Source organism: Notolepis coatsorum (assembly GCF_963971535.1).
Source record: "Notolepis coatsorum genome assembly, chromosome: 4".
Taxonomy (NCBI): Eukaryota; Metazoa; Chordata; class Actinopteri; order Aulopiformes; family Paralepididae; genus Notolepis; species Notolepis coatsorum.
In genome coordinates, this window is record NC_140168.1 from 176,136,226 (window position 1) to 176,151,380 (window position 15,155).

The 15,155-nt window shown below is 44.1% G+C and overlaps 1 protein-coding gene across 1 annotated transcript in view; it reads left to right on the forward strand.

Moving 5' to 3' along the window:
* Positions 1-15,155, forward strand: part of actn3b (actinin alpha 3b) — a 66,777-nt gene that overhangs the window by 48,785 nt on the left and 2,837 nt on the right. Inside the window, exons 13-19 of the mRNA XM_084312553.1 lie at positions 5,916-6,024; positions 8,260-8,400; positions 8,745-8,927; positions 12,792-12,926; positions 13,843-14,022; positions 14,458-14,604; positions 14,898-14,963. Coding sequence (XP_084168679.1) covers positions 5,916-6,024; positions 8,260-8,400; positions 8,745-8,927; positions 12,792-12,926; positions 13,843-14,022; positions 14,458-14,604; positions 14,898-14,963 — 961 coding nt within the window. The remainder of the gene's footprint in view (positions 1-5,915; positions 6,025-8,259; positions 8,401-8,744; positions 8,928-12,791; positions 12,927-13,842; positions 14,023-14,457; positions 14,605-14,897; positions 14,964-15,155) is intronic.

Sequence of the window (15,155 nt, forward strand, 5' to 3'; positions counted from 1 at the left end):
GAGGTTTAACTTGAGTAAAGAGGGATAGAGAGAGGTTTAACTTGAGTAAAGAGGGATAGAGAGAGGTTTAACTTGAGTAAAGAGGGATAGAGAGAGGTTTAACTTGAGTAAAGAGGGATGGAGAGAGGTTTAACTTGAGTAAAGAGGGATGGAGAGAGGTTTAACTTGAGTAAAGAGGGATAGAGAGAGGTTTAACTTGAGTAAAGAGGGATAGAGAGAGGTTTAACTTGAGTAAAGAGGGATGGAGAGAGGTTTAACTTGAGTAAAGAGGGATGGAGAGAGGTTTAACTTGAGTAAAGAGCGATAGAGAGAGGTTTAACTTGAGTAAAGAGGGATAGAGAGAGGTTTAACTTGAGTAAAGAGGGATAGAGAGAGGTTTAACTTGAGTAAAGAGGGATAGAGAGAGGTTTAACTTGAGTAAAGAGGGATGGAGAGAGGTTTAACTTGAGTAAAGAGGGATAGAGAGAGGTTTAACTTGAGTAAAGAGGGATAGAGAGAGGTTTAACTTGAGTAAAGAGGGATAGAGAGAGGTTTAACTTGAGTAAAGAGGGACAGAGAGAGGTTTAACTTGAGTAAAGAGGGATAGAGAGGGGTTTAACTTGAGTAAAGAGGGTTAGAGAGAGGTTTAACTTGAGTAAAGAGGGATAGAGAGAGGTTTAACTTGAGTAAAGAGGGATAGAGAGAGGTTTAACTTGAGTAAAGAGGGATAGAGAGAGGTTTAACTTGAGTAAAGAGGGATAGAGAGATGTTTAACTTGAGTAAAGAGGGATAGAGAGGGGTTTAACTTGAGTAAAGAGGGATAGAGAGAGGTTTAACTTGAGTAAAGAGGGATAGAGAGGGGTTTAACTTGAGTAAAGAGGGATAGAGAGAGGTTTAACTTGAGTAAAGAGGGATAGAGAGGGGTTTAACTTGAGTAAAGAGGGATAGAGAGGGGTTTAACTTGAGTAAAGAGGGATAGAGAGAGGTTTAACTTGAGTAAAGAGGGATAGAGAGAGGTTTAACTTGAGTAAAGAGGGATGGAGAGAGAAAGCGAGAGGTAGAGAGAGGTTTAACTTGAGTAAAGAGGGATGGAGAGAGAAAGAGAGAGGTAGAGAGAGGTTTAACTTGAGTAAAGAGGGATGGAGAGAGAAAGAGAGAGGTAGAGAGAGGTTTAACTTGAGTAAAGAGGGATGGAGAGAGAAAGAGAGGGATAGAGAGAGGTTTAACTTGAGTAAAGAGGGATGGAGAGAGAAAGAGAGAGGTAGAGAGAGGTTTAACTTGAGTAAAGAGGGATAGAGAGGTAGAGAGCGGTTTAATTTGAGTAAAGAGGGATAGAGAGAGATAGATAGGTTTAATGAGAGAGAGACAGACAGAGGGAGGGGGGGTAGAGAGAGGTTTAACTTGAGTAACAAGGGATAGAGAGAGAGGGATAGAAGGAGGGGTAGAGAGAGAGAGATGTTTAATCATAATAGAAAGAGAGAGAGGTTTAATGAGAGAGAAAGAGATAGAGAAAGATGTTTAATAATAATATAGAGAGAGGTTTAATGAGAGAGAGAAAGAGGTAGAGAGAGGTTTAATACTAGAGAGAGAGAGAGACGGAGAGAGAGAGGTAGAGAGAGGATGCAGGGAGGGTTACTCGCATCAGGGAGGTGAGTACTTCAAAGGGGTGACGTGGAAACATTAAAGTCATGATGAGAGAAATGAAATGATTGACGAGTTCCTTTAGTGTTAATAGCAGGAACAGGAAGAGAAGTGGCGACAGGAGTGATTAGAAGTGCAGCGGCTGGAGGCAAGAACAAAGGGAGGAATAGATGTATTCATGGGATAATAAATAGGATGAGAAGGGGCTGTAACCAGGGGTGCAGTGCTCATGCCACACCGTACCACGCCGCTCCACCACTTTTCTGAGCAGAAGCGCACGCACATGCACACGCGTGCACACAAAAATGCGTTCACAACTTTCACTCGACTCGTCGTGCCGTGCGCCAAGTACCGGTACTCACCTGGCTACTTGTCTTTGCATGACAATGGCATAACAAAGAACGAGAAGAGCAAAACCAAAATACAAGCCCTGTACCAATTGGTGGGGGGTTGCTTGAGCTGTGGAACCTCTCACTATGTGACAAATGGTCCCCACTGGAAGGATGAGACATTTCTTAAGTTGTGCTTCAGAAGGAAACTGTCCTTCTGTAAACTGTAAGTTACATTGTTAATTTAGTTTGTATTTACTTTTCTAGTTTAAGTTAATTCAATTAAAGAAATTGTAACTACAATAGTGTATCTACAATTACATTTAAAACATTGTTTGTTGTCTGTTGACAATATAATTTCTTTATATATTGAATACATCCTGCTACCTTTTTCAGCTTCTCTATTTCAAGGCAATATTTACAAAAACGAAACTAAAACTAGTAATTTCCTATACAAACATGTTTCCTACTATTTATGCATAATAATCATTCACGCGAGGGACGCGAGGGGACATTTATGCGCATGCGTGGGAGCGTGTGTGCACGTGACGTCATTAAAACACAGTACAACCACTTATGAAATCACCACTGCATCACTAGCTGTAACCTGTGGTGGTGCTGACCTCATCCCTTAACGTTCTGTAACCTGTGCTGGTGCTGACCTCATCCCTTAACGTTCTGTAACCTGTGCTGGTGCTGACCTCATCCCTTAACGTTCTGTAACCTGTGCTGGTGCTGACCTCATCCCTTAACGTTCTGTAACCTGTGGTGGTGCTGACCTCATCCCTTAACGTTCTGTAACCTGTGCTGGTGCTGACCTCATCCCCTAACGTTCTGTAACCTGTGCTGGTGCTGACCTCATCCCTTAACGTTCTGTAACCTGTGGTGGTGCTGACCTCATCCCCTAACGTTCTGTAACCTGTGGTGGTGCTGACCTCATCCCTTAACGTTCTGTAACCTGTGCTGGTGCTGACCTCATCCCTTAACGTTCTGTAACCTGTGGTGGTGCTGACCTCATCCCTTAACGTTCTGTAACCTGTGGTGGTGCTGACCTCATCCCTTAACGTTCTGTAACCTGTGCTGGTGCTGACCTCATCCCTTAACGTTCTGTAACCTGTGCTGGTGCTGACCTCATCCCCTAACGTTCTGTAACCTGTGCTGGTGCTGACCTCATCCCTTAACGTTCTGTAACCTGTGGTGGTGCTGACCTCATCCCTTAACGTTCTGTAACCTGTGGTGGTGCTGACCTCATCCCCTAACGTTCTGTAACCTGTGCTGGTGCTGACCTCATCCCCTAACGTTATTAAACGTTTTTATTACATGAGCAGCTACTGATGTCTCAAACCTACCGAAGTCGGCCCATGTCACCCCACTTCTTAGGGACCTGCACTGGCTCCCCATTGCTGCACGAATCCGCTTCAAGACCCTCGACCTAGCATACCGTGCGGCAAAGGGAACCGCTCCCGCCTACCTCCGGTCAATGGTCTCTAACTACACACCCTCAAGACCCCTACGCTCTGCATCTTCTGGCCGCCTCAGACCTACTCCTATCCAAGCTCCGGGAGGGTCATCAAAGAGAAGTCGCCTATTCTCAGTCATTGCCCCACAATGGTGGAATGAACTACCCACCCCAGTTAGGACAGCCGAATCATGTCCAATCTTTCGCCGTCGACTAAAGACGCACTTCTTCAACCATTATCTGAATTAAAAAAATAATAATAAAAAAAAAAAAAAAATAAAATCTAACCCTACACTGTAGCACTCAACACTTCGATGAACATTGTTGCTCAGCTGATAGAGTTGTGCCCTTCCTGATGGCTTGTCGTACAGAACTTGTAAGTCGCTTTGGATAAAAGCGTCAGCTAAATGACTAAATGTAATTGTAAATGTATCAACACCACTGTATTGGTCCACTGAGAAATGCATAGGCCTACAGCTCAGTAGGGCTGTCCCCGACTAAGGATTTGGATGGTCGACTATGATTGGCCAAAATTTGCCGTTAGTAAAAAAAAAAAGGAATTTCATAAAAAAAATAAGTATAATATTTTTAAATTGTATTTACATTTTTATTTTTTTTATTTTTTATCATTCCATTTGGGCTGTGGGGGGTGCTTAATGTCTGAAGGAGTCGACTGACGGCTTCTTGTCCTCTGCAAAAGCATGCAATTGGTCCACTGATGGATAGCCTACATCTTGATATTTGTCTAGTTTGTTCATTAGATGGGTGAAATCCTCTTTCAGTGCCTCTGTGCCTGTTTTCGTAGGCAGTTAGCCTCTGGTATGCGTGCCATAAGCGTTAGCCACGCTTCTAGGCCTCTTTTCTTTTGGAAAGAATGATACATTTTTTTAAATTAAAAATAAAATTGTATTAATATTTTTTTTATATATATTCGACTAAGAGGTTGGCCAGTCGACTACGGCTCCTTTCAACCGATTAGTCGACTAATCGACTAATAGGGGTCAGCCCTACAGCTCAGTAATCAAAAACTATGCAGCCACAGACACAAAACAGCTTGTTCTTGCTAGAGCTCCATAGACCACCGTAACACTTCCGGGATTCTGAAATCATGGGAGAGAGAGGGCGGGGGGAGAAAATGAATGAATGTGGATGAGAGCCTTGACATTAGTGGTTGTAGCTACGGCTGTGGGGGTGCTGGAGACATGATCCAATAGACTTTTATACGCCTGAGTCTCCTGAACACGGAGAGGCCGATTCCAAGTCGATCACTTTCTCGGCCGAGCTATAGTAACTTTTCCGCACCTACTCCCGAACTACGCATGCGCAGATTTCCCACGGAGTCTAGGTTTATCAATCTGCGCATGTGTAGTTCGGGAGTAGGTGTGAAGAAGCGACTATAGCTCGGCCGAGAAAGTGCCGATCGACTTTGGATTGGTCGCGCCATGTTCAGGAGACTCAGGCGTATAAAAGTCTATTGGATCATGTCTCCAGCACCCCCACAGCCGTAGCTACAACCACTTAACACTTTGAGTGCCGTTCACGTAGATCTACGGTTTTGTCATCCGATCGTTGAGTGCCGGAAACGTAGATCTACGTTTCTGTCACGGTATTTCTTTTATTATCTATATCCATTCATAATTCAGCGGGACACCTTATGCATACTGTTCTGAGTGTGTCTAAGCTGGCAGACGGTATTATACCGCCCTCTAACGCCTTCGGCCAGTAATGCACCCGGTTAGAAATGGGTTAGTTTATTTTCTATACCGAGCTGCGGCGTGGGGGCGGGTCCTAAACACTCTGGCAAAACACACGCTTATAGGGATGGCTTGGACAACTGACCCCGCCCGCCCGTTGAAGAGCAATGCCCAATAACGTCGGAGGGACGATCGCTGTGGATAACTGGAATGGCGATGAGATTATTGGATTCTTTTTTTTGCATTACTTCAGAGACCAGGTAAGGACACTATATATGAAAGCTTGCGTTGATCTGGCGCGCCGGTCTAAACCACATTGCATGCGTGCAATTACAACGTGTTTATTGAATTACACAAAAACACTGTTTTCGTGTCTTTTCCCTGGAATTGCTCAGAAGCGGCCAGACTATGTTCATATTCAAAACGGTATCAAACGGAAATGTACGGATGAAAAAATAATCTGTTTTTTGCACGTTGACCAGAAGTAGCTCAATGAGACTCGACAGCGTTATTAGACCCATAGCGATACTATAAAATATAGGTTTAGTTCTACAAACTACAACTACGTTTACATGGGTTTAATGGGCGGCACGGAAGTGGTCACTTCCCGGAAGGGGCGTGGCACTCAATGTGTTAATGTCAAGGCTCTCATCCACATTCATTCATTTTCTCCCCCTGCTCTCTCCCCCATGAGCTCAATGTAACGCGGCGGTGCAGTGGTCTATACGGAGGCTCAAAAGAGGAGATGTCACACTATGTTGAGATCGTGTCCTTGTGCCTCCCCCCCCCCCCCCCCCCCCCCTCCTCTTCCAGTGAGCTGGACTACCATGATGCCGCCACAGTCAACGGCCGCTGCCAGGGCATCTGTGACCAGTGGGACAACCTGGGCACCCTCACCCAGAAGAGGAGAGACAGCCTGGAGGTATGAGAGAGAGAGAGAGAGAGAGATACACACACACACACACACACACACACACACACACACACACACACACACACACCCAGAAGAGTACTTGAGTCATTGTACTTTGTTACAATACTTAAGTACTGTTTTTGGGGATTTGTACTTTACTCAAGTATTATTAGGTTTGTATACTTGTACTTTTACTCAATTACATTTCAGAGAAAAAAAAACATTTTAACTTTTTACTCCTTACATTTAAAATGCAGACCTACAAAGTACAAATTTTGCGGGTCCAACCATTTTAATTAGTATATTTGTTTCTCTGGCCAAACTAACGTTAATGTTATTAATCCTGCGACCACACATTATTTCAAAACAGCCAATCAAATCCCCATCAATGGAAAATGAACCCGCCCATACCCATGCTGATTGGTCCTTGTGCAAGACTAGAAAGAAGAATAGACAGTCAGAGTGACAAGCTACAGAAGATGGCCACAAACGATAGTACAAGTGATGAATAGGACGAAACGGAACATTTCATTGCCCCGGAATTTAAAAAAAAGTTTTTACTATTACTTTTTAGTACTTAACACTTTGAGCGCCACGCCGGGTTTTCCTTTTTACCGGCTGAATGCCACCATCGGCGCCAATGTTAACGTTAATATCGCCTAATCTATGTTTTAAATTATGGCTATGTGTCTAATCTGCCCATCGCATTATCAAAGACTATTTTCCAGTCAGTGCTGTCAAGGCAGATTGTTTTTTTATCGCGTCGTTTCCGTTTCAGAGCATTTAGAAAAGCACCCGTTTTCAGATAAAAAACAGCCCATTGTGGAGCATTCTATGAAAATCGTCTTTTACTGGAATATTCCACAACGTTGATATTCGTCGGCCTTTTTATGAATCGTTTTCAAATAAACGCTAGATGATCAATATTATACGTGCACGCAAGCACATTCGAGCCGCGCACGGATAATCGCCCCGTTGATTTCCTTGCAGACTTTTACAGTGAAACCGAAAGAAGACATTTCACAAAACAGCTTATAACTTCATCAAACTTACTCTGATTATCCTAACACTGATAACATAGAGTCCTTACCTGACATCAGATGGTATCCAACTGGTATATTCCAATTCCTGATCACCATTCGAAAAAATCGATACGTGTATGGATCCAACGCGATACAGTAGAACTCCATGATCCGCGGGGATCTGAGGATCCAGAATGAACTCTGGTAACCCCGGCTGGATCAGTGGACTGGAAAATGTGGAGTACCGGATTTTTTTCCCCATTCATTTTCATTGAGTCCATTCCAAAATCACTTATGTCATCTGGGAGACGACAGGGGGCGCTTTTTTCCACAATGATCGCCGGCGTCGCTCGGCTATACTCGGGTAGGCTCGGGTGATGCAATATGATTTCAGATCGCTAAAAAAACCACCTATAAAAAAACACGAGATATCTCGTGAGTGGCACGGAAAGTGTTAAGTACATTTAAAAGTAGAAACTTTTTTACTTTTACTCAAGTGTGTTTTTAGCCAGATACTCTGACTTTTACTTGAGTAAGATTTTGAGACGGTACCCATACTTTCACTTAAGTATAATTTCGGGGTACTTTTTACACCCCTGGATATAGGACATTAAAAACACTTAAAATACGTGACAATTATGTCCTTCTAATACTTGATAAAAGTATGTCTAAAGTGAGATGTTGCCATTATGGTTTTTGCACTTTATCTTTGATCGTTCATTTTGACCTTGTTGTCAAGGAAGCCAACGCCTTTGTCAGTTTCTATAAAACAATTTTTTTTTAAAGAAGCTATGTGAACATTGGTGCTGATAACTCGTGCAGCCAGACAGGGACGATATGGAAGATAGGGAAACCATCACAGGAGCACAATGTATGACTCTGTAAACAGCGACCTCTTTGCAAAAGAGTGGTATTGTATTTTGTTTACTTGTTTGTTTTGGTCTGACGTGCAGGTTGGGAGTTTAGTAACTTATTATACTGTACATTTCTCCAGACCTCTCCAGCAGTAGCAACCCCTCCCCCTATGCCCACTGAAACAAGACAAATACTGTAAACAAAGCGCCTAAAGGTGGCTGTTTGACAACATTACAGATTCTACCTTAAAAAATAAATTAAAAAAGATTCTGATGAAGACACGGTCATCGTGAAAGCAGCTTGAACATATTGGAGGATGGGGAAAGGTTTGGGGTGTGAACCCTCCGTGTGCTCTGTGTCCTCGCAGCGCGTGGAGAAGCTGTGGGAGACCATCGACCAGCTGTACCTGGAGTTCGCCAAGAGGGCGGCACCCTTCAACAACTGGATGGACGGAGCCATGGAGGACCTGCAGGACATGTTCATCGTCCACAGCATTGAGGAGATCCAGGTACACACACCCAGTACACACACACACACACGCGCACATGCATGTGCATACACATATTTTTGAATACTTTTAATTGAATCCACAGACCATTACTACAAAAAAGAGAGGACATCTCTTGGGTACATAATACATAGTGTGTCTGTCAACCACACTGCCTGGCTACACACACACACACACACACACACACACATACACAGGTTCTTAACACAGACTCAAACACGACACATAATCTCATGACACACACACACACACACACACACACACACACACAATACCGTTGGATGCCATTTCAACCACTGAAGGTATCTATCTTGTCCTCATCTCCTCTTCTTCTTCTTCTCCAGAGCCTGATCACTGCCCACGACCAGTTCAAGGCCACTCTGCCCGAGGCGGACAAGGAGCGCATGGCCACCATGGGCATCCAGAGCGAGATCCTGAAGATCGCCCAGACCTACGGCATCAAGTTGTCTGGAGTCAACCCCTACACCAACCTCACTCCTGAGGACATCAGCAACAAGTGGGACGCTGTGAGTCATCCCGTCTCAAACCTTTATTTAAACTCCTTCATATCCAAAATCTGCGCTTGTTAGATTAAAGCGCCGTTGAACTTTGGTGGAACCGTTGCTTGTGTAGCTTCCTGGCCGCGATATGAGTTAATATGCCGGTACTCGTCTTCATCAGTCGGGAAATGGAGATCCCCCCCATTCCCTCCATTCACTTACATTGCTATTTGATTCCCCCTTCCCTCCATTCACTTACATTGCTATTTGATTCCCCCCCTTCCCTCCATTCACTTACATTGCTATTTGATTCCCCCCCTTCCCTCCATTCACTTACATTGCTATTTAATTCCCCCCCTCCCTCCATTCACTTACATTGCTATTTAATTCCCCCCCTTCTCTCGATTCACTTACATTGCTATTTGATTCCCCTTCCCCCCATTCACTTACATTGCTATTTGATTCCCCTTCCCTCCATTCACTTACATTGCATTTGCTATTTGTTTCCCCCCTTCTCTTCATTCACTTGCATCACATTTCTAACATGTAAAAAGGAATTGGGACAAAACCAGTTTCTGCCAACATATGAACTGTGTCAGAATCCCTTGACATGTGATGGATTACATTTAGAATAATTTTGTAATCAGATTACCGCCATCCTGTGAAAAAGTAATCCGCTCCTCGACCCTGCGTACCCCAAAGCACAGCGTGCGATATGGAAGGAACGAGCGCCCCCCCCCCCCTGAAGCTGTTTCCCCTTGTAGTTCAAAAGACCAGCGCACCCAAACCGGTGAAAACACGTCGCCGCACTGTCTCTCTGAGTTGGCCCTTTGAACCATAGATATATATAAAGACTAGATGACTCACCCGCGCTGCTGGCCAACGGAGACCGACGTTGCCACATGGTGGCCATCTTGCTACAGGGTAGCACGCCCACTCATAACATGAATGTCTATAGTGCATGTACTATTGAAATAACCATAGCTTGCAAAATTTTCGTCGTTTGGTTTGTTAAAAACGTCAGAGATGTAGTTATCATACTGCATACTTAACCCATCTCCCGCCAATGACGTGTTACCACGTCATTCCTCGCCATGCGTAATCTGCCAATGACGTCTTACAGCGTCTTTGAGATCAATATTTCAAATTTCTGTCATGGTATTCACATTTCACCCACGGAGTAGATCTCCGCTCAACTCTCCAACGCTTCAATACCGCCACCTGGTGGCCGATCGGCGAGTTGCCAAAACCGGAAGTGGCCGGACGTGCTTAGTCCGTCCGCTATTCTGTCCGGCCACTCGCTATCGCTCGCGGGACTCTATCCAGACACCGTGCATATCGATCCGTTGCCATAACTCAATAAACAACATGATTGGACGTATATTAGTATTATACAAACCGGAACTGGATCACCTAGATCAACATCCCATAATAGCGATCTTTTTGCTCCAGTATCATCCCCCATCGCTACGAGGAAGCTGCCATGAGTTTCAGCGTTTTTGATTATTATTAACCATACAAACTGCTCTGATCTATATATCACCCACTACATGAATCATTTAACGTCGGTCATTGCATTATAAACGACCCCCCCCCCCCCCCCCCCCCCCTCCGGTCACCAGCAGATGACCAGTCATGACGTTTAGGATCATGTACATGTGAAATATATAATATAACGTTGATCGGTATCAAACTGCATTTGATCATCTAATATATGCATTTATGGCTATATCTCACGTTCTATGAAATACAGCAGAAAACGATAAAAACATATTTATACTCTGGACGGTATTTTAGTATGAATGTGTGAATGAAAAAGTAAAACGTTCCTACATCCTGAACGATAGATAATTGATGTTGAATGGGCCATAGTAATGTCAATTTAGCAATACAATTTAAAAAGTTATAGCCCTGCAAAGAAGGTGAACATCTCCATAGACAAATAGTGCTGGCAGAGAGGCTACAAGGATGAATATAAGCTCCGGCAGAGAATGGGTTAAAATGGACTTTCATATGAAAATAATTGCTTCTTCCAAGCAAGAATCATAGCCACGGTAATAACGTTTGTAAATCCATCAAGATTTCAGCGAGTTAAGAGTATTTTTGTTTGTGGAGCTCACTCACCTTAACCCTTTCCCTGCCAATAATGTCGTACAACGGGTTTCAAGTTCATGCGAATTCTGCCAATAACGGCGTACGACGTGATTCTGATCATAATTTCGCCATGGTATTCATATTTCACTCACGGAGCCTTGTCGGTGCTGTGTGAGCCAGCACAACTCTGCAACGCTTCAATACTGCCACCTGGTGGCTGATCGGCGAGTTGCAACCGGAAGTGGATCTCTTGTGATCCCGGTGCATCTCCCTATTCCGTCCGGCCACTCATTTATCGTCGCGGGACTCAATACACACACCGTGGATATGGATCTTTGCCATAACTCTATAATCTACATGATTTGGGCGTGTATTAGTAATATACAAACCGGAAATGGATCGCCTAGATCCCCACCACATAACTGGGATCTGTTTGCTCCACTCTCATCGCCCAACGGTACGAGGAGAGTGACGTGAGTTTGAGCGTTTTTGTTTATAATTTTCGATACAAACTGCTCTGATCAATATATCACCCATACTACATGAAGCATCTAACGACTATCACGGAATTATAAACGACCCCCTCCCCCCCTCCGTTCACCCGCACATGATCAGTCATACCGTTTAGGACCATGTACAGTTGAAATTTTTAATATAGCGTCGATCGGTATCAAACTGCATTTGATGATCTAATATATGCATTTGTGCCTATATCTCACGTTCTGGGAAATACTGCAGAAAACAATAAAAACATATTTATACTCTAGACAGTATTTTCGTATGAATGTGTGAATGAAAAAGTTAAACGTTCCTACATCCTGAACGATAGGTAGTCGATGTTGAATGGGCCATAGTAATGTCAATTTAGCAATACAATTTAAAAAGTTATAGCCCTGCAAAGAAGGTGAACATCTCCATAGACTTACAGTGCTGGCAGAGATCAAACAGCGATGGATATAAGCGTGGCAGAGAATGGGTTAAAGCAGTAGTTAACTGTAGCAAGATGGCCACCGGTGAACTACGCGGGAGACTCCGCCTTGTGCCATCTAGTCTTTATATATATCTATGCTTTGGACTGCCTTTGATTTCGTTGCGTCAAGGAAATGTCACTGTATCCAGTGTGCAGCGCGCTGCATTTGGTCAGCGCTAATAATAAACACAGGCATAGCGACAGGTTAGAAATAGCCCTGTGCATTTGGGTTGGAGTGTCACTTTGTATATGTAGCTACAGCGCAAGCTCTCCGGGGAAATTAAAACAACTCTAGACGGGAACTAGATCCTTCGGCGCTTCAGTCTCAGACCTTGATCTGTGTCTGCGTCGCGATGCGTTCTCAGGATTTAATTTATGCTTTTAGCGCGGCCTCCTGTTTCAGTCCACCGGAGACTCGTCTCTATTCTTGTACCGTATTTACAGCACAGTCACATCTCACGTCAACGCAGAGGAAACACGTTGTCGTCATGTAAATAGACACACACACACACACACACAGCATTGTATCCTCTACGCCCCCCCCCCCCCCCCCACACACGAAATAACATATATGTGATGTAATTTGGCCTCTGATGGTGTGCATGGTGTAGCTTAGAAACCATGAAACCATGGGAAGTGATTATGTTCAATTGTTGTTTTTGGTGTCTTATAATCCCGTAAGGGATGGGTCGTCGGACATGACATGAAAATAAAATTTCATTAATTCATTCACACAGCATTGTATCCTCCCCCCCCCCCCCCCCCCCACACACAGCATTGTATCCTCACAGTGTGAACGTGCCATAACTCTCTACTGCCCCCCGCAGGTGAAGCACCTTGTTCCCCTCAGAGACCAAATGCTCCAGGAGGAGGTGGCCAGACAGCAGGCCAACGAGAGGCTGAGGCGCCAGTTCGGGGCCCAGGCCAACATCATCGGACCCTGGATCCAAACCAAGATGGAGGTACGGGTTTGACTGGAAACATCCGGACCACTAGAGATGCCGAGGCTGTTGTTATTTGATAATGTTGAGAATGTTAATGTCGTAGCCATTTCCCATAGTGTGTGTGTGTGTGTGTGTGGACTGTTTCATCTTAGTGGGGGCCTCTCTTTTGGTCCCTAACATCGTGGGCCCGGGGATAGTTTTGCACCTGTATCACTTTATATATCTGGGATAGTTTTGCACCTGTATCACTTTATATATCTGGGATAGTTCACCCTGTATCACTTTATATATCTGGGATAGTTCACCCTGTATCACTTTATATATCTGGGATAGTTCACCCTGTATCACTTTATATATCTGGGATAGTTCACCCTGTATCACTTTATTTATCTGGGATAGTTCACCCTGTATCACTTTATATATCTGGGATAGTTCACCCTGTATCACTTTATATATCTGGGATAGTTCACCCTGTATCACTTTATATATCTGGGATAGTTTTGCACCTGTATCACTTTATATATCTGGGATAGTTTTGCACCTGTATCACTTTATATATCTGGGATAGTTTTGCACCTGTATCACTTTATATATCTGGGATAGTTTTGCACCTGTATCACTTTATATATCTGGGATATGCTGGGCCCTGTATCACTTTATATATCTGGGATATGCTGGGCCCCAGGGCCGGCCCCATGTAGGAGCGGACTGAGCGTCTGCTTAGGGCCCCATAAAGGCCAGGTCTGCTGGGCACTGAATGTAATGGGGCTCTGCTGTCGAAATCTTTTTTAAATCTACAATTCTCTCTCTCTGTCTCCCTCTTCCTCTCTTCCTCTGTTTCTCCCTCTTCCTCTCTGTCTCTCTCTTTCTTCCCCTCTCTCTCTCTCTCTCTCTCTCTTTCTCTCCCCCCCCTTCTCCCTCTCCCCTCCTGCAGGAGATCGGTCACGTGTCTGTGGACATCGCCGGCTCCCTCGAGGAACAGATGAACAACCTGAAGCAGTACGAGCAGAACATCATCAACTACAAATGCAACATCGACAAGCTAGAGGGCGACCACCAGCTCAGCCAGGAGTCCCTCATCTTCGACAACAAGCACACCAACTACACCATGGAGGTAGGGTGGAGGGAATCTATCCGCTTCTCTATGGGGCTGCTGGGCCCAACGCCTCCGACATTGGGGTCAAAGAATTACCCTGGAAAAAAGACTATAATAGAAAAGAGAAGTCAAGTTGAATGTATATACAGAATATTGTATTGATTAAATCCCCCACTGAAAAATGCATCTCAGTCTACTGAGAAAATGATTAAAAAAAAAAAAAAAGCCCAATTAAACCCCTGAATTTCCCCAAGGGGATCAATAAAGGAATATCTTATCTTATCTAATATAGAACAAGTGTATTTCCTACCCTTCAGATAACCACCATATGTTCACAGCAACCTCTGTTTCTCCTTCTACCCTTTAAAAGAGGGCTTTGCCTCAACATCTCGACTCTCTACTTTGTGTTGCACTCATCCTTCTCCCTCCCTCCCTCCTCTCCTCTCCACACAGCACATCCGCGTGGGCTGGGAGCAGCTGCTCACCACCATCGCCAGAACCATCAACGAGGTGGAGAACCAGATCCTGACCCGCGACGCCAAGGGCATCAGCCAGGAGCAGCTCAACGAGTTCAGAGCCTCCTTCAACCACTTCGACAGGGTGAGTCGTTCAGCCAGGACAGGAGACGGAGAGGCGTGCACGACCCAGACCACAGTTCTATAGAACTGAAGAGGATAGGTTACCTCATTATTTACCCCTGGGAAAGAATGGAGGATTTTCACATTTGGGACACTTTTGCCATAATTTGAAATCATTCTTGATCACGCCTCTTTTGATTGTTTGATATATATATATATATATATATATATATATATATATATATATATATATATATATATATATATATATATATATATATATATTGATTCATCAACGCTCTGTCTCCTCTGCAGAAGAGAAACGGCATGATGGATCCAGACGACTTCCGTGCCTGCCTCATCTCCATGGGTTACGATCTGGTGAGTAGGACACGTACCACAGCTCAAGAATATACTGTGGTCACACGGCAGCCATTTTGGGATTCCTTTCCACCATCAGGGCATACTATATTTATCTTTATATATTTGTTTTATTTATTGTCATTTCTGTTACCCTGCCTGTGCTGCTATGACCCCTGGATTTCCCCTAAGGGGATTAATAAAGGAACATCT